Source organism: Cynoglossus semilaevis, chromosome 18, assembly GCF_000523025.1.
Source record: "Cynoglossus semilaevis isolate Cse_v1.0 chromosome 18, Cse_v1.0, whole genome shotgun sequence".
NCBI classification, from domain to species: domain Eukaryota; kingdom Metazoa; phylum Chordata; class Actinopteri; order Pleuronectiformes; family Cynoglossidae; genus Cynoglossus; species Cynoglossus semilaevis.
Window position 1 is genome coordinate 11,157,586 of NC_024324.1, and position 24,177 is coordinate 11,181,762.

Sequence of the window (24,177 nt, forward strand, 5' to 3'; positions counted from 1 at the left end):
GTGTCGGCAGTTCTCCACTGGTTGTTTTTTAGATAAATAGTGTTATCTGTGGCGCTGACTGAGCTGTCGCCTGATGCCATGCAGAGGTTGAGGCCTCCCAGGACGTAGAGGATGCTGTGGATGCAGACGTACGCAGCTCTGTAGAGTCTCAGAGGCAGCTTGGCCAACCACTGCCAGCGGTGAGTCCTTTCGTCGTAGAGCAACGCTTCTCTGGACGTTTGTTCGTTGTTCTTCCGTCCGCCGACCACCACCAGTGTTTCCCTGCAGGTGTACCTGCGCGGTGTGGTCCAAAGTGGCTTGAGTTCCCGACTGCACTTGGTGCTGACTGTCAGCATGAGGCGACGGACTGACTCGATGATCTCAGTGCAAAGTGTGGACGACTGGACCAAGGGGTCATTGGCGATGAACTGGAAGAGGTAGGTTGGGTGAATGTAGCGCAGACGGACTTTCTTGAAGAGGTCATGGATGGCCCCACTTCTCGAGAATGGGTCATGGTGGATCCAGGCCAGGAGGGTCTCAAACACTTGCTCCTCCTCAGCACATAGACGATCATCTTCTAGGTAACACATGAGCTCAGGGAGAGACAGCTCACAGAAGTCCTCCGAGGCAGCGACGTCAGAGAAACACCTGACGGCCATCTCCTTTGCTTTGTCCCTCAAACTGTCACAGTGCAGGATCTCAGAGAGCCTGATCATGCTCAGACAGTTTTCTGGACTCAACTGCTCCTGCAGAAACAAGGAGCAGGCTTCGAACAGCACCCCGTAGTGAAGCATGGATGCTGCCTGCATCAGCGGGAGCACAATCTCCATTGTGATGCTGATGCGGCCTGTGTAGACATAATCCACAATGCCTCTCATGACCGTTGAAGAGATTCCCTTCAGGTTCACACGGGTCTGAGTGCTCTCCAGGAAGTTGCTGCAGAACATGGCACGAAAGTACGGGCTGCTAGACACCAGCACGTTCCTGTGGCAGGGGATCTCCTGATGCTCCGCACAGAGGAGGACGTCTGTCAGGATCCGCTCCTGACGGAGAATGTTCAGCTGAGCGAGCAAGTTACAGTGAAGTTCGGAGTCTTTAAAGGAGAAAACCTCACCAGGGGCCATTCTGTATAAATGAGATCAATCAGAAACACTAAGGTGAGTACTGTGACTGTGACTGTGGGGAAATTAGATGTAAATCCGACTTTCAATTTCTAACCATGTGAGTAACTTTCATGAATTTCCTCAAATACAATTTGAATTACTCTAGGGAATTACTGTGATGGTTGTTGAATATCGACAAGTACTCAAATGAAAGTACTCACCCCTGCACTCCTGATGCCGATCTGTGTCAAACAAACAACCTATTTTCTGTGTTATATTATAATAGGTTTGTGACACTGGGTCATTTCCTCGGGCTGTTAGCAACACTCAGCCTATTAATCACTCCCAAGACAGACACTGATTTGCTCTCACTTGTGGGTCAAGCCTGTCTGATATTTTCAGACCGCTAATCATTATTGTATACACTGAAATGCCAACGAGTGACATTTGTCCACACTCAGTTTACTCTCAGGGTCTGTTGTAAAACTACAACCTGTGACAAACTGCATAGTTACGAGACATCTGATGTATTTTGAAACCATTTTTAGATCATTGTAGAACACTGTTCTGGTAGGTACTTGTCTATATATTCTAGAGAGTGTCCAGAAGCCAAACAAAGCTTTTTACGGTGATATAATCACAGAGCCCTTTGAAGATTATGCAGATTAAGGTCTTACAGACATTATTGTTTACAGATACAATTTTAAATTCTCTCTACCTGTCAAATATCCATGGAGAAAATTAATAACGATAGTCCTGTATCTAATATTTCAGAATACTTATAAGCTCTGAGGAACCTCATCTGCAACATCTGTAACATTGAAATCCTACCTTTTCCCCTCGGATGGTTCACAATATCCAAAATATTTGACCCCTCTGGTATGGAAAAATGTTCGTTTTAATCAGAGGAGAACCCAAACATAGTCCAGAGAGAAGGTGTGGTGTGTTGTCAGGCAGTGACACACAAAAACGACATGGCTCTTTAGTTAGGCACTGTGGGACTCATCGTGAAACCGTTGTGTACATTCCTGCACCTAAGAATAGTATCCTGGGCCACAGTGACTTCAGTTCGTCTTCTCATGTGACACAGAACTGTTTGGAACCCAGTTGCCGGCTTAACAGCTTCACCAGGGTCCAGTGAAGGAAGTGCTTATTTATAATAGCCCCTGGAGGGAGAACCATCACTGGGTCCTGGGTCCATCCAAAGCCTTTAGGTCTAATCACTGCGTCCCCAGGCTATTTCCCATATGTAGCTTTTTGTTTTGTTAAAGTGAGAACTATGAGAACATATTTTGGTTTATTATATATAAAATTAAAGTTTAAGGTAAATGTGGAGTGAAGATGATGGTACAGTATCTCATGGTCACACCTGATATATTTATTTTCTGTTTTCTATTATTTTTCTGTACTATTACTATTCCTATGTTTCTACTTAACCACTACATCTATTTATACTACTAACATAATAGTAATAATAATAATAATAATAATGTATGTAATACATTGTTATGTTATATGTTATTTTTTCTATCTTGATATACCACCTGCCACGACTTCCATTCACATCCACTGTCAACTCCTTGGCAGGAAGTGACGACAGCGGCCACGAGCGTGACGAACGGCGCGTTCGAAAATACAACAAGGAAGTGGTCGTTTATTGTGAAGGTAAATAGCCAGCGGAGATAAACGCCTCTTTATTCCGCTGTGTGGACCGGCTTCGCTCGCTTGTCGGGTGTGAAGGCTGGTTGAAGTTAGCGCGGACTCGGCCTGGAGCCCGTTTGTGTTCTTATCGAGGATTTCTGCTCGCAGGCAGCTAGCTAGCTAGCTATGAACACGGACGTGGAATTTCACATCAGGCAGAATTATCCGTGGAACAAGCTTCCCGCTAATGTCAAACAGGTACTGGACATTAACTGCTCTTCGGGTCGGGAATTTAACTGTGCAGTGTATGGTTGGAGCCGGTGTCATTGTGTGTTTGTGTTTATGTAGCGCTGTCAATGTCACCGCTGTCTTTTTCCCTCTGCAGCGGTGTCTCCATTCACACACAGCCATATGTGACCATTAGTGTCCAACCTCCGCTTTATCCACACTCACGTCACATGACACACGGACAGTCAAGTCCCACTTACTGTGCACTGCACTGTTAAAATCCAGTTATATTACTACAGTAACACTATGTCATATGAGGGCTTATATAACCGCAGACTGAGCCCTGTCCTGTTTTCTAACTCAATGACATTGTTTTATCGACAATGGTTTTCATTGTTCATGCTAAATGTGTTGCTATATGTACGAGCTAGTGTGTTCTGGAATTCCCTCAACAAGATAAATGAGTTAGAGAGAAACATCCCTCTGCCTCCAGACAACCATCCTTCTTGTTTAGCTTCCAACACACACATCTACCTTCCAGTCTTTATGCATATCTCCATAATTATCTAGCTACCTGCCTACATTTCTAGAAACCTACCCAGCTGCCCAATTATCTGCTAACATTCCTACTTTACTTACTTTTGTCCTAGCACTCTACCTGACATTCTTACATTCGCCTGCCTACCTACCGAGCTACTGCCCATCCTACCAACAGTAAAAGTGCCCAGGTGTCCCAGCTTCTCAACAGTCTACTTACAAACTATCTCTCTACTAACTGCTTGGCCACCAAACTACCTAGAACAGGCATGGGCAAACTACGGCCCAGGGGCCGGATGTGGCCTGTTCAGGGTCTTAATCTGGCCCGCCAAACTTTTCCAAATTATATAATTTATTTATATTATCATTATTCGTCTGCCTTTTTTCTGCAACACCCACATTCCCCAATAGATGGCGTAAAAATGCAGAAAGCATTTTAGCCTTTGTGCATGACTTTTACATGTCATTTATGTTAGTTCACACAAACTCCATCTATCTGCTCCTGACCTGACCCCTCTGTTAAATTTTAGGACCCACTGTGGCCTGCGAAAGTTTGCCCACGCCTGACCTAGAACCTTCTACAAAATGACTTACCATCTCACCTGCCAGTTTGATCTACCTGACCTACCTTTATACCTACCTGACAAGTCATCTTTCCACCTATCTAGCCGTCTGTCATCTTACCTGCCTCACTTTCTGTTTCTAAATGTTCAACCCAGATCTCCAAAAACTTGTTGGACTCTTCTCAGGGGAACAATCCTGGAGTAAATCCTCAGTGAATGGACAGAACATCAGTATTCTACAGTAAACTAATTAATATTACTGTATAATGATTTTTTTCTGCTCAAGATTTATAATCAGAATATTTGATGTCCTACATTAATTTAATTAGATTAGTCCAGACTAACTAATTGTACCAATTCCTGTTTTTGCAGGGAAGATTCTGTAACATTACATTACCCCAGTGTAGTGCAGTGTAGGTGGAAAGGGAAACTGTTATTGACCCATTTGCATCCCAGCAGGTAACTCCAGCAGGTGACATCATTGTTGTAACTGTTTGTCTCCTCTGCAGAGTTTGGGGAACTCTCAGCGTGAATATGAGAAGCATGTGCTGCTGTACAGCATCCGCAACCAACTTCGCTTCCGCAATAACCTAGGTACGCATGTATAACTGTCATGAACACACACATACTGCACAGCACTACTGTGGGAAGCTGCGTGTGACGGCATGTGGGGCAAATAATTCCTGTTTGGTCAAACATTTACAACATATAATGTACAACGGTCCTGTGATAAACCCTGATATAAACACATACAGTAAATGTAATTATACTGTGCTCACTTTGTTTGTTTCACATAAAAAGAAAAAAAATGAGCAGCCTGATGTTCATTTTGTAGCCACCATACACTCACTTGTTCTGTTCTCACACATTTTATCACTAGTACTCAATTGTATTGCAGTTCCCTGGCACATACTTTACTCCTAAGCACTACCGATTTATAAGCAGAGAATAATTTAGCACAAATCATTCAACTTTTAAAGTAGAGCTACTAGAGTCCAAGATGTGGACCACTAAAATGGAACGCCACTGAAAATGATATGAATTAATTTGAGCAAAGTTTAATTCAGTTCAATTCTTTCATTTCCCCCTTATTTTGCATCAATCTGTAATGATACACATTTCCTTTGATTTTTATTGTTATGTTATTTCCTTTATTTGATGAATAACTAAGGGTCTACCTAAAATTCAGCTGATATTTAAAGCACAGCTCTGAATGTGTCGACGTAGTCTTATCTGTAGAACGAGGGCGCTGCAGAAGAGGTTTGGAAACCACTGGTCAGATCAGATCAATGATAACCATTTTAACTGGGATTGATTCGGTGTCGACTGGATGACTCTCCTCCTGTCCTTTGTCTTGACCGCTGCCTGTGTTTTCTAATCAGTGCGCCACGTGAGAAAGGACGAGCGCAGGTATTATGAGGAGCTGCTAAAGTACAGCCGGGACCACCTGATGCTGTACCCCTACCACCTGTCTGACATCATGGTCAAAGGGCTGAGAGTCACTCCCTTCTCGTATTACATAGGAATAATGGAGGTAAGAGACTGAGTGCTGCTCTGGAGAAGAGAACTGTGAGGATGTCTGTTCTGTTCTGTTCTGTTCTGGCTCATCATGATCTCCATTAGCAGGGTCATACCCTGGTGTTCATCCATCCTTGTGCTCTCATAGTGTGAGAGCCTCCACTGGGTCATTGTCTGTGACAATAACACTGGTGATTTCCTACTTTCATTTGCTCTTTTGAGAACAAAAGAGAGAGAACGCTCAAAGGAACAAGGCAGACATTCTGTCAGTGCTGCGGCAGAGATTTTCTAATTGGTTTGGAAACAGCCAGTCTCTGTTCATTTAAGCTGAACAATGTCCCCAGCTTTGTAATCCTAAACAGCGGCAGAGGCAGTTTGACACAAAACAAGTAATCCAAGAAATGAGTTTGAGGAGAAGGATGAAAGCGTATACAGCCGTGGGCTTTCATACAGACTGGATTGTTTGTTACTCCAGGTTTGGTAATATGATCCATCATAACGGTTCTCATCTGACTCGCTATAAGATTTCATCTGGAGTAGGTCTACATTCCATACGCAAAGTAGGACCATTGTATAATCAATACATATTTACACTGATGTACATTAGTCGTCAGCAGCAACGTGTGTTTTTTCACTTTAAAATACTTGTTAGTCTCTAAGTAAAACTTAAGTATTTGTGAGCAGATGGAAGTTACACATCTATTCTGTTGTACATTTAGAAGCACTTTATTCAAGAAGAAGAATATACAAGATGAACCTGTTTGACAGCCGTGTCACTAATTAGGTGTTTTTATATGCGCTGTTAATTACAACCAGTGGTAAAATATGAATAAGAAAATGACGAAATGTTTTGCTGTGTGATCTTTCTGTATTATTGTCGCACGTTAATTGTCTTTGCATCAGTCTGTCACTAGGTGTCAGTCAATGTCAACTGAAGCCTCTGTACAACCGCCGCGAGAAGTACTCGCAAAGGAAATACATCAACATTACATCACTTTTAGGTCGTGTTTCTGCAGGATGTGGCTCCTGGAATTTGATTCTTCTTCTTCTCTTTATTATTTTTGTAAACAGACTTCAGTACTAACATGACTGGAGACACAACGAGAGCCTCCATTTCAGATTCCAGTTGACTTGGCTTTAACTGTAGCCACCGAATGCTCTGATAAATTCACAGAGAGTCTGTTCACCCTGTTAATAATCTGAGCCCCTGGCTGTGAGATGATGAAGGAAGGAAAAGAAAATGAATTCATCTCTTCTTCTCTCCTTTCTGTTCTGACTCCTCCAGGACATTATGAACAGTGAGAAGAGTTACGACTCCTTACCCAACTTCACTGCTGCTGACTGTAAGTGTCCCTGTTGTCCTTTCTGCCTCTTATTGTTGATATTACTCTGCTGCAGCTGTGCACCCTCAGACAGACATTCTCTCTACATCATTTTCCACATACTTATAAACACAAAGTATGTTCCCCAAAAGAGTGTCACACTTACTGAAACTCAAATAAAAAAAGAAAATGCTTCAAGATCAAAATAAGCCTTTAATGTTGAACAGTAAAATTGAAAAGTGAAATAACAAGGACAAGCCTTCATTAACATGAATTAACAGGTACTTTGTTTTAACAAATACAATACAGTACATTAGCCTGTGCAGACTTAAGCGTTTTTTGAGTTTTTGTATGTTTTAGAAAGTGCACTACATTTTTGCTTCCTACTTGCTTTGAATAACAGATCACAAAAAAAATCACATTTTCTTCATCAGTCCATCCTCACATTTCCACACCAACATAATTTTCCTCCGAGCAATAACCCAGTGATATTGGCAGACCTTTTTATGAAGAGCCAGGTCGCTACATCAGCCCCATGCCTTCTGATGATTCCACTACAGATGTGTCTTTTCAAAGGCTCATAGTTAGAAGTAAGTGCAGCTTCAGCATCATCTGACACACTTGTGTCAGATGACACCGGCTTTGTGTCAGTATTTGAGAGCCTTCCTCTCAGCAGAACAGGACAGAAGGCTGCCAGCAGGAGCCGTCCTCATGGGAGCCACTCTATTCTGCTCCTCCCTGGAGGAGCTTTGGATGTGTGTTATGCACAAGTGGGCGGTTGGAGAGACAGTAAAAAAAAATGTGTGTGAGATAGAGTTATCGCGTGGGCGAATGTTTGTTGTGTCTGTGTCTGGGTGAGACAGCAGAATAGGATGTGTGGGATTCTGCTGTGTGAGGAGGCTGCAGTGAAAACGTCCCCTGTTGGTGTCTGTCTGCATTGGCAGCCATCCCAGAATATTCAGCCTGGGATGAATTTGCAGACCTCTGCTCTCATCTTTATTATGACCCAGAGTTTTCCGAGATGCAGGATTTAAATGCTAATTTAATTACAGGTCAAATGTATACAGACACTCTGATTATTCCAAAGCCCCGTGTGTTTACAACAGTGGATCAGCGGTGTGTGTGTGTGTGTGTAGAGTCCAGACAGTGTGCAAGTGCAGAAATGCTGTTGGTAGAATTTGGATGAGTCACTGCAACTTCTTAAGAAACTCCTTCCCTTTTTTTCGAAACAACTTTCCAATATAAAGTTGGAACATTTTCAAACTTTACTTGTTGATGTATTTTTTTGTCAGGCGTCTGGGGCTTTAGGTGGAAACACTTTTTGCAGCTGTGCTTCTGCTAAATGTCTCTGCTGTGAGGTGAAGGTGCAACAGAGAGTTTCCACTGAGCTTCTCCTTCCTTCACAGGTCTGAGGCTGCTGGGCATCGGGAGAAACCAGTACATTGACCTGATGAACCAATGCAGGTCGTCCAAAGTAAGGAATGTCTCCCTCCAGTTCCTGTTTCTTTGTTCCAGTGGGGTCTATTATTGTTACCGGTTCACCACTGACTTCTTGACTTAATTTGTCTTCTTACCTTCCCAGAAATTCTTCCGCAGGAAATCAGCACGGGATCTGCTCCCAGCAAAACCAGTGGAAATCTCTGTGGAGCCGTGGTGGGTCGCTCAGACAGGCTACATCACTGAAGACGACATCAGGGTGAGGAGAGATCTGCTCTGACACTTTATTTAATACACACAGTCACAAAGTTTGTCATTGGGTCTCAGATACTGATAAATGTGGAATATTAACTCATGAAGGACATCTGATAAAAACAGAGTCACGGTTTTTTCTTTTTTTCTTGACTTATTACAGATCTGTTCTCCAGCTGAGAAGAAAGCCATCGATAAGATGATAGACTCTGGTCCCCAGCTGGCTGGATCAATGGAGTACAATGTCGTCTTAAGTGAGTCTACGTGACTTTTATGAGAACACAACTTAAAACTTAAAAAACTGCAACCACACCGCTGCTACTTTCACTCATTATGCTAATACATCTGTAGGTTATAACTTAGATAATGTTTGATAATCAGCTTAATGAAAATTCTAGGTCTGGTCTTTTTAGCTGACATTTGAACGCAGAGACAGATATCAATGTCTCAGTCAAAGGTCCTGGATCGGAGCGCTGCTGTGAATTTAAAGAGTGGGAGCAGAGGCAGTAAAGTTGGGCTGGTGCACTTTGGATGTTAATTAGAGAAAAGTCTTGACAGTGGTGAGCCTCTGACACCAGAGAGTCTGTGAATGAGTGAGAATTTGATTAAATACCAAGGGGTGATTTGAATACAAGTAGCTGCTTTAAGACTTTTTATTCACCTCAGAAAAGTCCATAAAGTTGTTTCTGTTTTGTCTGTGTTACAACAGAGAATTATGTTCTCACTGCTGTCGTATACCTGCTGTGCTTTTATTACAGGCCTCTACAACAGGGGCTTCATCTACCTGGACGTCCCCATATCTGACGACAGCTGCATCTCAGGTGTGTGTGGGCTCCCAGTATAGCTATACTTGTAGGGACTAAATTCCATTTTTGTGGGGACACTTGGACTATTAATAATACAAACAGTACAACTATTTCTACAATAGCCAAAAAGAAAGACTAACGACTGTCATCCATTTTTTAATAATCTGATTGTGTGTGTTTTTGTTCCCTCAGTACCACCACTGGAAGGTTTCGTCATGAACCGTGTCCAGGGCGATTACTTTGAAACTCTTCTCTACAAAATCTTTGTCTCCATTGACGAGCAGACAAATGTATCAGAGGTGAGTTTTGAACACTTCACCTCTGAGCTCAGTGAATGGGACAAAAGAATGGACTGTTGTTGTTGACTGATGACATGATTAACTATTGTTTCTTTCTTTATTCCTACTCCTGCTCCTCTGTTGTCTCTCAGCTGGCCAATGTGTTGGAGATTGACCTGGGCTTAGTGAAGGTATGGCTACATTTGAAGACCTCCTTTCCTTCACACTGGTTCAGCTTAGAACCTAACACCACCTGTCTTGTGTAAATGAACTCGACCCCTAATTGCCTGCTCATCCACATGACCAGCCCACATTTTCTTGTTACTTGATCTCCTTGAACATCCCACATGGTCACGAACCATGTGATGTCACAGATTTCATAGCCAACTGTGCTGTGGCCTCCTTGTCTTCCTGTTTTGGTTTTGACTGGTTTTGACTGTCAAACCTTTGGATGGGAACCTGTCTGTTGTGGCAGTTATGTCAACGTCCAGCTGTCAATGTGCTTCCTCCTCACTGATGAGTCTAGCCTGAGGCTATTGGAGTTTTTGACAGTTTTTAGAAGCTGTGGAGGACCTGATAAAATAATTTTACTTCCCCTGATCAAACCATCCTTAGGCCAAACATTTGACTTTTTTTCTTCGTAAACTTTTGTTTACACAATTTGTAGAGCCTTTTGCCATATCCATACTCTGGATGTTACTATTGTTGCCACAGCATAAAAAAACTGTGGTGTAACAGGAGAGGTTCTCCATCATCACTTCAATTTAACTGATGTTTCAGTTTGAACCAGTTTTCTTTTTACACACTGAGCCAAACCATCCTTCAGAGTCAGGACCTTCAGTGGAAAAATGCTCAACCTCTGTGTGCTTTGATGTCTTTTCATCAGAGCAGCACTTCAGCAGTTACAGTAAAGGCAGTGGTGACAGTGATTTTACAGGAGAAGCCCTGTAACCTCAGAAATGATTGACACATGTTGGTTTGCCTTTTCTGGTACCCCCCCCCCCGCACCTCTCCCCCCAAAAAAAACCTTGACTTGTAACTTCTTTCACTAAAGCTCTACTTTTCACTCTCCTCGTCAGCTTCTTTTATATGATAAGAGGACGGCTAAGAGTTGGCTTCAGTTCACACCTCTGGGGCATCTAGGTGTAAAAAGCAATCAAATCCACATTTCTTGAATGAGAAGGACTGAATAAAATATTTAACTGCAGGTCGAGTGACGGCATATGTAGCATTAATGGAAAAGCCAGCCAAGTGTTAAATAGAAAGAACACACATTTTCACTCCTACTCCTGGGACGTTTGATGTTTTGGTTTTGTTTTTTTTTTAAAGTAGGTGTTGTGGGTCATCAAGTGAGTGTAACCTTGTACTGAAGATTTTCATTAGTTTTCAGTCGGATTTCATTCATATCCATTGAAGTGGTGACATTGACCTGACAAATGTCCTTTAGTTTTTACTTCACATTATTAGTTGTAATGTTTTTCCGATGTATACATTATTTTTTCTTTTGTATATTTTATTATGTTTCTGTGCTGTTTTTTCAGAATGCAGTATCCATGTACTGTCGTCTTGGGTTTGCTGTCAAGAAAGGTCAGGTGATCAACTCTGATCAGCTTCATCCAACTTGGAAGAATGCTCCCTCTGTCAACAGGCTGAAGTAAGTGCATCCATTCAACAATTCCACCGAAATTTGCCAAAAACAACATGATCACACCTTTTATTTCCATAGTAAACACCACTGTAACATGTCTAAATTATGTAGAAGCACCATGGACCCTCAGAAGATGCTGTTGTCCTGGGAACAGGGCAGTCCAGTGATGGAGGGAGGCTCCTCTGCTACTGACACGGACACCACCAGTCTGGAAGACCAAGGTCCTGACACAGACACAAGCACTCACTATAATGTGATTCAGTCATTGGTGCCAGGGATTCCCAACCACTGAGAGATCATAAGCTGAGGAAAATTATCCAATCTCACTTAATTGGCCTGAAAACTATTTTTTTAGTTTTAGTTTTTTTTCAGGTGGTTTTTTTTTTTTACTATTAATTTTTCTTTGCTCCTCAAAGCATGAAAGGCAGAACAATTAAATACTCTTCCACTAGGTGGCAGCAGATGGCTATGAAAACTAAAAAAAAGATAATCAGAGCTGTTGAAGAAGATCTTTGTCAGTATCCTTCTTCAATTCCTGCCAGTGTATCAGTGTTGTCTTCAACTAAACAGCCCAAGATTTTAGTCAATAAACTAGAAGATCATTATATTTTATTACATATACTTTTGTGAGATTTTTGTTTGGCATGTGCTGTAGGGTTTTTCCTGATGATATAATGTATAAGTGCCGTGGCTCAAAAAAGGCTGGGAAACAATGATTTATGCTAATAGGCAGACGTGCTGATGAATGTTCATGAAGCACTTTGCGACACAACTTCATAAAACTGCAGCACTAATTAATCCCTGAGAAAGCTTTGTACATCTGAAAGTCATCTTCACATTACTGGTTGTTTGTTAAAGCTGTCAAATCTATTTTGATTTATTTATTTGTGTTTAACTTAAATATAACCGTTCTGCTCGTCATCCAAATGAATATGTAAATTTTAATTAGCTTTAATGGTTTAGAGGGAGACATAAAAACACATGTTATTTCATGGAATTCCAGCCCTGTATCCTCAGGTTACCAACCGTGCAGGTGTTATTTTATGTAGCAGTTACAGACACTTTTGTTTTGTTGTAAAAAAAAAAGATTTCTTATTGAAACAATCAAATAATATTTTATTTTGCTGATAATTGCGTCTTGATTCAAAAGTACTTAATATAATTGACATCATAATAATTTTGATTTAATTGTTGCTTATAAAGTTTTAACCTTTTATATACATTCTGTTACTTCTCCTCTGTTACCTGCAATTAGGACTACAATACACGTTACTGAAAAATATATCCAGTACAGTTTGTTGTAGTCATGCATCAAATTGTACTTAACAAAATGGCCTTATTTACGATTGGAAGACCCCCCTCCCCAACACACAATAACTTTCAAGACATGGTGTTGAAATTCTGCCACCCAGTGGTTATATTTCCCATTGGTAACCATTTACAACCCCTTGCTCTTCTAAAATAAATCATAAGAAAAAAACAGGTCATGTTGATATCACCACCATACTTTCTTTGTGGCCCTTTAAAAATGAGTAATAAGATTGAATTTTTGATAAAAAAAAAACAAAACAACTACCAAACTCGACGGTGGAACTCGTTCACTAGCCGTGCCATTAGAATGTGCATCAATCTCACTTCACACAGTAATTGTTGTTGTTGTGTAGCCGACACAGCCAGTGTCAGCAGCCTGAGCATCCCAGCTCCACCCACCAAGAGGATCGCCTTCCTCTTCGACTCTACCCTAACTGCCTTTCTCATGATGGGCAACTTGTCTCCGGTGAGTGGACGGATGTGGACTCGCATTGCCAGTTTGTTTACCTGCACACTTTCAAGGCTAAATTTCAAGGCTAAACACCAGGTGGAGAGAACGGGGTTGGTCTAACTGTTCACAGCACAGTTTTAATGACGTAGGTTCTCCTTGTTTTTGTGTTAGAACCTGAAGAGCCACGCGGTGACCATGTTCGAGGTGGGCAAGCTGTCAGACGAGACTCTGGATAGTTTTCTGGCTGAGCTGGAGAAGGTCAGACAACACAAACAACCAAAAAAATAGAATTATAGATTATTCATGTCCCTCATCTAAATCTCATTTTTATAGTCACCTGGCAAGAAAATTACAGGATGTCACGCCATCATAGAAAAATAACATTTTTATTTTGAAGTACACAAGCTTTATTATTCTAATGACAAACTGTTTCGTTAATTATCACCAATAATAAGATATTAGAGCCAAAAGCTTTAAATTAGTTGACTCAACAATCTCTTTAAGAATAAAGTCAGTGAGTGATCTGTTTAGGTTTTGTCTACACAAACAACAATATTACTGCTTCTTTAATCTTTAAATTGTCCCCAGAAAGGTACAAACTCACAGAAGAGCTCTGTTTTTTTTTTTTCAGGTGGAGAGCACAGCAGAGGGAGAGGCTCAGCGTTACTTTGACCACGCTTTGACCCTGAAAAACACCATCCTCTTCCTGCGCTACAACAAAGAACTCACTCAGGATCAGGGACCAGACATCCCAAACATAGGTATCCTAGTCCTAAACATCACACACACTGAGTATTTACTTACTTACTACGTTGTTTTCCTATTTACCAATTCAGTTACCTAAAACTTTTCTGAAATCTGCTTGTAACAGCACCAGATACAAAGCTCCATCTTTGTGTCTGGAGCATCCTACCTGTGTTTTCTTATCTTCTATTTGGATCAGCATTTTGCATATGCCTTTAGAGGCGTATTATGAATCTATATTAGGGCTGCAGTGTTCTACTCAGGTCCCAAGAGGGCGCAGCAGAGAGTGAATTTTCCCACAACAACAAGGCAAATTCCTGAGTCTCCACAAAGCTACCATGGTGCCACCAGATGCTGTTTGTTTGGTTTGGCTGTGTGCCTTCTTTCTGATTATCTCATCTCTGAGTCCTCGTTGGCCGCAGCTCCAGACTTCTGCCGAGCAGTGAACACAGAGCCGAAGCTGAAATCAAACCACAGTCAAGATTTTTGCACAATTAGGAAAATGTATCTTGCAAACAAAAAGATATTTCATAAACACCTGCTGCACCATTTTGGAGAAATGTGGGTATTGTTATATGAAACAAAACACAGTTGTTGTTTTTCTTACTTCCAGCATAGTCAGATATCAGGAAGTTTACACTGTACACTGTAGATGTGAAGATAAAGCAGTTTTAAAGGACAGTTCCTCTCACTGTTGTGCAATAGGTAAAGTCATCAATGTTTTGTTCTCCTCTTGGTAGATTTAGCCACTTGTTAAGCTTAGAGAGAGAGAGAGAGAGACATTTCTATTTTTGCCCCCCTTTAAAACAATGATAAATATAAGAAGTCATTACATTACATGTATGTGGTATGTATGGAATCAACCATATTTACAGTAAGTTGGTAGGTTGTTGGTAGATGTTTTGCCGAATACTTTTAACGTCTCCTCAGTGAGGGTTTTTCAGACTGGAGCAGCTGAAAGAAAAGATAATATTTCAACCAGACATCTTCCTCCCAGACTTCTTCACCTGTGTCACAGTGACGGAGGAATACTGTCTGCAAACATCCAACTGACTCTGCCACGTCCTTCCTGTTTTAATAGGTTTCCCTTTGGACATGTTGCGCTGTGAGAGCCTGCTGGGTCTGGACCAAGCCACCTGCAGCCGGGTCCTCAACAAGAACTACAAGCTGCTGGTGTCGATGGCTCCGCTCAGCAATGAGATCAGACCCATCAGCAGCTGCACGCCTCAGGTAGGATGACCCCCGCAGCGAAGAGGTGGAGTGTGGTGAAACATTTAATGAAATGATGTGTGTGTGTGTGTGTGTGGGCAGAAGTGTGTGTTTTTACCAGCTGTTGGTGCGGTTGTGTTCTGGTGCCTCCAAGTGCTCTGTTTACACACAGGAGTGTGTTCTTTGTGTGCTCTGTGATCAGTTGCCTCAACAACAGTACTGCTCAAAGAGAGGGTAAAGGAGGGAGGGCAGGAGGGAGACGGAGGAGTGATGAGGCTTATGAGTAATTCTCCATCCTGGACAGACGCCAGAGTTCTAGCTGAGCTCAAATAGAGACGAAGGAAAAGAAGTTAAACTCTTGTTGTGACATTCATGCTACTGTTCATTCTCACACTGCTGGGAACTGGTGAAGTGAAAAAAAAGAACAACTTTTTTCCTTCTCCCTCGTCATGCATACTAAACCAATGTTCTCTCTTTCTATCCTTTTGTAGTGTGCTACAAATAATAAAAACATTGTGTCAGTGGCCACATTATTAGGTAGCTCTTGTCACAATAGATTTGATTCTATTATTTATTCTTACTGGTGCTAAATGTTAATGATTCAACAAGTGAGAAACTATAACATTATAGCTGCTGTGGTTGGTGTGTACATCACCCAGCTGAGCTGTCGATACCAGGGAGGGTGAATCCCAGCTATTTTTGTGAATTCTGACCTAAACCACGTTAATGTTGCTGCAGAAATTAAGACTAAATATTCCAGTCAAAGTCACTGTTATGTACCTGGTTTTGGTTGTCCTGAGTCAAAGTATTCTGTTCTTGGCTGAAAGTAACCTCGTTCTGTGTTGTGTTGAACACATGTACTTAATAGACTGAGTGTAATGGAACTGCTCCTTTCTCCACCAACTCACTCAGTGTGAGTGTATGCTTGTGTGTGTGTCTCCCTGCAGCACATTGGTCCGGCCATCCCTGAGGTGAGCTCCATCTGGTTCAAGCTGTACTTGTACCATGTGACCGGCCAAGGCCCGCCCTCTCTGCTCCTCTCCAAAGGCTCAAGGCTCAGAAAACTACCAGACATATTCCAGGTTAGTGTTCACTTATGATGATGTAGGATTTTATAGATGCAGTATGAGAGAGTACATTTAGGCAGTAGCAAGAAAAAAAGGAGACAAAAGCTCCTCCTTTTTGGAAAAAGCCAGACATGTGATGAGGAGGATTTTTAAATTACTTTTTCTTCATCCCTTTTGTCCTGTAAAATTCTGAACCTGCTGTGTCACAATGAAGAACAAGGCTTTTCTGTGTCACCTTCATTTCTCTACAAAGCTCTGAGGACAGAGATTCATCAGCGGCACAGTCGTACTGTACTACAGTTTCCCCCTCCAAGGCTTTTCAGTGGTCCTGCTTTTTTTTTTTAATCTATCCTAAGAATATCAGACGGGGAACAAAAGACTTTTTGATGCAGCACATTCCAAAAGTAGGACTGGTACCTTCATGAAAATGGGTCACTGTACAGAGCACAGTGTTTAATTGTACCAAATTAAAAATGTAAATCTACATATAGGTGACATCCCCATAGAGAAGCTACTGTAACACAACAGTCCACTCACTGACTCATCAACAAGTGGGTGTGACTGTGTCCATTTAAACATGTCTGCTTTAAAACATCTGTCTACAGGTCTATGACAGGCTGCTGATCACTTCCTGGGGTCACGACCCAGGTGTTGTCCCCACATCCAATGTGCTTACCATGCTCAATGATGCCCTCACACACTCTGCTGTTCTCATACAGGTAACACACACTACTAGACAAATACATTTTTGTCCATTTTCTCCCCTGTAGACATATATGAATGACTATATATTCCACAATAGTATACATAATGTGTGTTTGTGTGTGTGCAGGGCCATGGTATGTATGGTCATGGAGAAACAGTCCACATTCCTTTCCCATTTGATGAGGAGGATCTGAAGGGAGGTATGATGTTCAAAAGTTATAATGTTTATGGACTTTAAAAATAAAAAAAAAGTCATTCATTGTAACGACACAGTAGTAGGTCGTGTTGTTTGTGTCTCTAATCAACTTAATTTAAATCCTTAGCATTTTCCTCATAGCGTAGCGTCATCATTCTTGTTCTTCTTCTTCTTCTGTCCTGTGCAGAGTTCTCTTACTCCAACATGTGTGTACACAAGGCCCTGCAGAAGCTGAAGAAACATGTGGACCTGGAGCATCAGTGCGGCTACATCACCATGCTCAACTCCAACAACAGGCACCGTCGCAGGGCGAGCGACAGTGCCGAGTGCAGAGGTGAGAGAGGTGAAAGACAAATGCCTCGTCTGTGTTTCTGTGTGAGCATTTTTAAAAAGGTGAATTAGTGTGTGTCAGATTGGACAGATGAGCTGCACCGTCCACTTTGATTATGCCGTTTGTCTGCATAATTATGTCTCTAACTGTGATAGCTTTGTCTAATGAACATGGATCCAACACCTGTCACCTGAAGACTTTACCTTCAGATTAAACCGATTTCATTTCATTTTTTATCCTGATAAACAGACACATTCACATTACAATGTTTGTTGAACTGGATCAAAGCTGTCTGTGTAGCATTTAATGACTCCTGTGAATTAGAGGCCTTTCTGGTTTTAATCAAATGTTGATGGAGAATTGTTGCCCTTTCTCTAGGAGACACTCATTTAGGTGGAGGCCTGGACACCAATGGCAGCACTGAGTCTTTTGAGCTTGTGACAGAAGAGAACAATGGAGATGGCAAAGGAAAAACAGACAGTACGTTAGTTGGTCTTTATCTTTTCATTCATTTATTCAGGAGTTTTAGGAAACCTCAACAGATGTTGGAGATCTGAACTTCAGATTAGATTAATCACAGGGTAGCTGTGGATTAATTATGATTAATTGATTTTTAATGTATATTTGTGAAACAGAATGATGAAAAATAGCAGGTAGAAGTGTTTGTGAGTAAATTAATAATATTATGTTTTATTATTATCATTATAATTTAACAGCCCTCTCGTCTGAGGATGAGTGGGTCCCTCTGGAGCTGTGCTTCGGCATGCCGCTCTTCAGCTCAGAGCTCAACCGCAAAGTGTGTCGAAAGATAGCCTCACACAAACTCTGCAGCAATGAAAGGTAAAGAAAAATGCCGAAAAAAGTGTCCACCTTCCTCCTGGACACAAGTGTAAAATGACACTAAACCTGTTCAAGCTGCACTTGACCTCTGGCTTCGTTGTTCCCTCAGCCTTCAGGAACTGCTTCTGTCCAGCCGAAAGTTAGCGCTGAAGGTGCTGAGCTTTGTCCAGTCATTCCAGGTAACGACACACTCCAGTCTCAGGTCTCACTAAAGAGTAAACACTGAGAAAAACAAAAGAATTCAATGTTAACCCCAGGAGCCAGGTAACGACACTAATTATACACCCAGACTTTGATTGAGGAATAACTGGTGGATTTGCATTCAACTATGTGATGTAGTAGCTCGTTAATTGTGTTGAGAATTAAAGCCAAGCTAATCAGACATTTAAAAAGTCTTTTTAACTTTACCTTAACCCTTTTTTTTTTACTTTTAAAAAGCTAATCATAATCCAGGTGAGACTCTCTATGGCCTGTTATGTTTTACTTTTTGTCTTTAGGTCCAGACCAGATGTGTTTTGAATGTTGATGCACAAAATGTGTGTCATTCAAACTAACTTCCTGGTTCAAATAAATCTCTAAAGTCTACCTTTGTCACCGTTGCCCCCTGTCTTGGTACCGAGCCTCAGTTCTGACCCTAAGTCTGAATAGTCCATGATTCAGACAGGGACCATGTTAACAGTCTTATTTTTACCCCCTCTGTTCTCCTCACCCTCTCTACCTGATGTGCTGGTGTGTGACCTTCACCCCTGCGATGACAGGACGGCAGCCAGTCCTTCGACGCAGACAGTGGCGTGTCAAACCCTCTCAGTCAGCCCCCAGCTGAGTCCGGTGTCCCCCTGCCGGCCCTCAATCTCTTCTTCAAGGACGGTCAACTTCAGGAGTGGAGTGGGCGGGCCCCACCTCCTCTGAACATCTCGGCCCTGCAGAAGGACCAGCCCACATAGACCAGTCTTCACTGCTCCTCTTCCACATGCGGACACGAGGTAAAACAATGTTCGTCCTTTGTGTCACTGAGGAAATTCCTACATGCCCAAGGTTCAACCCTGCACTTCCATATCTGACCACCAGGAAGCACTCAGTCATACACACTGTCCTCCTGTCCACCAGTAACCAGTCATCGGGGAGTGATGAGCCTAGCCAGCACTTTTGTCATTTACCACCTGTATGAAGAAACCCCTGCTCCCCGGCCCCTTCCTCCACTGCTGTTTCCCTCAGATTTGTAGGCAGTGTTTTCAGTTGGAGAGGTGCTATGATCACAGTGTGTTACAACGGTGCAGGTAAACAGCGTATAACCAGGACGACCATTTCAGTGGAAACACGAAGGCTGTTTTCCTCTCCACCTCCTCCACCTCTTCCCTGCCTTTAACCACTGGATGTTTTGTGATCCCTCAGAGCGGAGTGTAAAGTCATCTGTATTGTATAGATGTTTTTCAAAATGATCCTCAAAATTTAAAAGAAAAAAAAAAGGAAGATGTTGAAGCGACTTCTTCAGGAATCATTTAACAATCTGCATATTTTAATTACAAGTCTTTTGGACTTGTCAGAGAGAGGAGAGTCTCCGCCTCCCCCGTTTAGTGTCTCATGTTTATAGTGATTTGTTGCATGACACTGTTGCACAACTTGTACCATTAAAAAAAAAATCCCTTTTCTCTTTACTTGTTACAAAATTCGGGGCATTTTTATTTGCACTTTACAGGATTTCACCCAACCGGAGTATGAAGTGATGTGATTTAGTTTTTCTCTTCTTTTGGATATTACATTCTGTATGATTTTAGATTTCCTTTATATTTGCAAAAAGGAAGTGTTTCCTGTCTCCGTAGATCAGAGGATTGAGAAAGGCTCAAGATCATAACCGGTTATTTTACCCTTTCTCAGTGCAAAAGGAAACACCAAAGAATGTTCTTTTTCATGTCAGGAAATTACTTCTGTTCTTTTGTCATTCTTTTTGATTTTGTGCCTTGTTATTGTCAGCCAATCAAAAGTCAGGTCTTAAATCGAACCATCTGCTTTCCTTTGTTCTTGATTATTTTCAAATGTAAGGTTTACATCATTTGAAATGATTCATGTGCTTTGACTGATGGTGTTTTAAAGCCAATATTGGGACACAAACTAGCAACCTTTGTCTCTGCTGAAGACTTAGGTGAGGACATTTAAAGGCACAGGTCAGAAATAGTCTGGTTTACAAACAGTTTCCAAGGGATTCTGTGTACGTTGTGGTTTTGTTTTCCAGAGTTTGTAATGCAGAAGACAACATTGCTGTGAAGGCTTTAACACACCCGCACACTCACATGTTTATTCCCAGACACGTTTTGGTCCAAAAACACTACCTTCAGCCTGTCAAGAGTTTTGAGCTCAGCTTCAATGTGACATTTTACCCTGAGTGTTAACAAGTTGTGATGTTGACCAGTTATTTTTTTACCAGCCTCCTACAGACCTTGATTCATCTGTGGTTGTTGTTTCCAATAACGTGGTGATGACATAGAGAAAAAACCAACAGTTGCCATAAGGTCCTGTTGTAGCATGATGACTGTGTAGAAACTGTTGTGTGTGTGTGTGTGTCTGTTGTGTATGTGTGTGTATCATGTGACCTCATACACACCCACCTGTCACAACAGGAGTTCCCTCCCAGTCCTGCCTGGTTGTTTAGTTATTCGTCATCCCAGATATTCCCACTGCTCCCAGGTATGTTCACCAGTACATTCACCAGAGTATTACAAATGGCTAGTTTTATATGTCGGTCTATATTTTAGAGAATCTTAGTTGTAGCGTGTTTGACGAGATGAGTAAATGCTTTAAAAAAAAAGAAAAGAAAAAAAACCAACAACATTCCCTCAATATGTTCCTTCTTTTCCTCTCTGCTCCAAATACTTGGTATTATTACAAAATAAAAATGTAAAAAGTATATGAAAATATAAATAAATATGTAATGGGAGGAAACTCTTTCTTTTCTCTGCAAAATTGTCTCCTTGAACTATTTTCTTTCTTTGCACTTTTCTGAACTGTTATTAGGTGTTTTCCAAGCCAGATGGAACAGATGGACAGAGCAGCACACAGTGGACCGGATGCTCCCACCGTCTGTCTCAAGTACGACTAGAGTAGACGGAAATTTACAGCCAGCAGAAAAACAATGTCTGATTTAAGACTGCAGATGCTTTTGTGGAGCTTCAACGGAGCTCAGATTTTTGGAGGAGGATAAAGGTGCCAGTCGGCGGCCACTCGTGGGCCTCCACCTGACAGTTGGAGTCCTGCCTAATTGTGAATGTCTCCCAGGTCTCCCTGCTCCAGTAATTTCCCAGCACTTCAAATTACACCATGTCACGCGGGGACATTGGGGCCACAAACTAGGTCAGACCACCTGAGGATGAGGAGCAGTCATCGTTTTCACACACACACACACACACAATACTCTCTCCCTCACTGTATGTCATACATAACAATTTGAACACGCAATATTCCTATTTGAAAAAATGTAAATGACTCCTATCATTTGCATTCCCAAAAGGCTGCAGGGCCTTAGGTTGAGTTAAAAGACGCAGAGGAAAAACTGGGCACTCGCACGTTAGAATTATTCGCATAATCTCGTGCAAAAGCTAATAAAAGTCCAGTGACTGGTGAAATGATATTGGCCAACTGCTCGTTTCAGTCCACAACATTAACCAGGGAATTCATGTTCCTCCTAAAGGCTGCGACGCGCCCACCTGGCTTTATAACAAGAAGTGTCAAACAAAGGAGAGTACCAATGACCATGTAGACTACTGTATCTGGATAACCTGTCCTAATCTTATATATAAAGATATATTGTCTGTAATCACATTAACAGGTGGCCTTGAAAAACAGCCCGCTGTTGAACGCTGTCATTCATCTATGTTGCCTGCAGGGGCATTCAATTGTGAGTTTGTTTTATTTTTTGCTCTACTTCAGTCTTGGCTCATGTGATGAAATGTAACTTAAACTCTGTAACTAACATTGAATCTCACTAACTCTAACTAAACATTCATCTGAAATCACAGCATACGTGGTCCTGTTGGCCTCTTCGTCATCCCTCGTCCTGATGGGAGCTGCTCCTTGACTAAATCTGCTGAGTCCACAGCTGCGGCCCTCCTCGCTGTCTAAACAACACAAGCAGATAAGTAAGTTACTGCCTCTGTTCCGACACGTCCTCTATCAGTTCAACTGCACTGTGCTTGACTTTGCAGCTTTTATCAGTCCTCCTTGTGGATACCCAGCTGAGTGCCAGGGTTAAAACCCCCCGAGCTCATCTGCCCCTCTAACAGGGTTCACTCTTTTCCACGGGCATTTTTTCTCTTTTACAGCCTGTCCAACGTGTGCATCCCTCAGCATCCCTGATACTTTCCTGCTCGCTACCATTAAAATTTGTGGGTGAGGCGTTTCCACTCCAAAGCTGTGGCAGCGTGTGCCATTTTTGGGGGTGTACTAAATACATGCCTCCCCTGCCTGTGGGATGTAGTAATAGTGAGAAAGTAACGGATAGCCAGTCTGGACAGGCCACAAGCCACCACAAAACATAATGACGACATAATGGTCCCAGCGGGAGAAGGACAGGGAGCAAATGACTGCACACTTTTAGTTCCATCAAGGACAGACGGTGGTGAAAATAGTCAAATATACACAGATGTTGGGACGCTCATCGTCCTACACACAAATGTGACACATATTCACTTATAACGCCAGCATGCAGCTCTGTTGGTTGGTTACAAAAATAAATTACTATGAGTAATGAACACCTAAATATAACTGTGATAAAATACAAACATAGACATGTAAATGTAAATATTCACAATTATGTAACAGTCCTTTAAATAGTCAGGATAAAAACTCTGTGACCTAATGCTGTGTTTGATGCCCACAGCAAGTGTTTAATATATACAAAAAAAGCTAACGTTAGCTAGAATTTATCTAAAGAAAAGACATTTAAGTAGAAGTTTAAACCAACCCTCAAGGTTCAACACAAATAGTGAAATATTAATGAATATGTCCTATAAAATACAATAATTCACAGCATGAAAACTTTTTAAATTGTATTTAATTGTTGTTGGTACGTATGCTAACTATTTCCTTTTTTACTCATAGAGACTCTTCTACACTTCTACTGTACGTCTGACCCAGAACCACTTGTCACGAGCCAATCACGACCCGCCATTTGACAAATGTTTATGAAGAGAGATGGACAGATACAGGCACGTCGACGGACGGTTAAAGGGGCGGATGTGAAAATTACGTACACTTCCGCTTATGGAGAATCATCGAGCTACAGCCTGACGGAGCGGTGCAGCTACACGGTGAGTGTTTCTGTGTGTGTGAGTGAGAGTGAGTGAGAGAGAGAGAGAGAGAGAAGGGGGGGAGGAAGGTTAGGAGGGAGAAAGAGGGGGAGAGTGTGTGCGAGTGACACCGTGTCGGTCTGCGGTGGAGACTAACAGCTAGGCTTCGTCACGTGAGGAAATATTTCAATTCGAACTTTCTTTCTTTGTTTTTATTCAACGTGGACTTTAAGCGGGGAAACTTGTGGTCTCCGAGTGTATTTGTTTGTTTGCTCTCCCTTCCCTGTGTCCACTTGTTGATGCTTGGTTAGCTCGCCGGAATATTTTGGTGCGTAATTTGGATGAAACCCGCGGCGCCATAGCGCATTGGAGGAAGTTGTGAGCATCATTGAGGTGTGTGCGACCGCGCGTGTTTTTCGTCTTCTTTGGTGACTGATGGTGTTGAGGTTAGGCCAACCGTGAGAAGTCTCCAGGTGAGCAGCGGTATGGGGAACCAGATGGACAGGCTATCGCATTTAAGTTACGCAGAAGTTCCCACGGTGGACCCGAACGGCGTAGACTCGGATCGAATCGGCGTCTCTTATATATTTTCCAGCGACGACGACGAGCTGCAGGACGGCTGCGCCGTGGATGGAGCGGTGATCGAACCGAACCAGGAAGAGAAACCGTTCGACCAGCGCGACGAGGTGTCGTGCGCCGTCTATCACAAAGACGAATGCATCTACGAGAAGA

General features: G+C 42.1%; 3 protein-coding genes across 8 annotated transcripts in view; 2 read left to right on the plus strand and 1 right to left on the minus strand.

The window, feature by feature from the left end:
- Positions 1-1,135, minus strand: part of klhl38a (kelch-like family member 38a) — a 2,634-nt gene extending 1,499 nt beyond the window's left edge. Inside the window, exon 1 of the mRNA XM_025065050.1 lies at positions 47-1,135. Coding sequence (XP_024920818.1) covers positions 47-1,103 — 1,057 coding nt within the window. The 5' untranslated portion in view covers positions 1,104-1,135. The remainder of the gene's footprint in view (positions 1-46) is intronic.
- Positions 999-20,983, plus strand: fam91a1 (family with sequence similarity 91 member A1). 6 transcript variants are annotated; one of them, XM_025065041.1, is made up of 26 exons: positions 999-1,136; positions 2,670-2,981; positions 4,019-4,292; positions 4,561-4,645; positions 5,434-5,585; positions 6,855-6,912; positions 8,298-8,365; positions 8,474-8,587; positions 8,744-8,834; positions 9,339-9,401; positions 9,579-9,685; positions 9,817-9,855; positions 11,206-11,318; positions 11,424-11,533; positions 12,977-13,089; positions 13,246-13,332; positions 13,706-13,835; positions 14,900-15,048; positions 15,975-16,109; positions 16,700-16,813; positions 16,927-16,999; positions 17,183-17,338; positions 17,705-17,806; positions 18,043-18,166; positions 18,276-18,345; positions 18,925-20,983. In XM_025065041.1, exons 5-26 carry the CDS (start codon positions 5,502-5,504, stop codon positions 19,108-19,110), a joined length of 2,286 nt encoding a protein of 761 aa, XP_024920809.1. In that variant the 5' UTR covers positions 999-1,136; positions 2,670-2,981; positions 4,019-4,292; positions 4,561-4,645; positions 5,434-5,501; the 3' UTR covers positions 19,111-20,983. The 6 variants fall into 6 exon arrangements, with proteins under 6 accessions (XP_024920809.1, XP_008329978.1, XP_024920808.1 ...); XM_008331756.2 differs by lacking the exon at positions 4,019-4,292 and having other exon boundaries at positions 18,925-19,149; positions 19,235-20,983; XM_025065040.1 differs by lacking the exon at positions 4,019-4,292 and having other exon boundaries at positions 18,925-19,149; positions 19,274-20,983.
- A 2,504-nt stretch (positions 20,984-23,487) lies between these two features.
- Positions 23,488-24,177, plus strand: part of lratd2a (LRAT domain containing 2a) — a 3,658-nt gene continuing 2,968 nt past the window's right edge. Inside the window, exon 1 of the mRNA XM_025065051.1 lies at positions 23,488-24,177. This exon is cut by the window's right edge and continues 9 nt beyond it. Coding sequence (XP_024920819.1) covers positions 23,931-24,177 — 247 coding nt within the window. The 5' untranslated portion in view covers positions 23,488-23,930.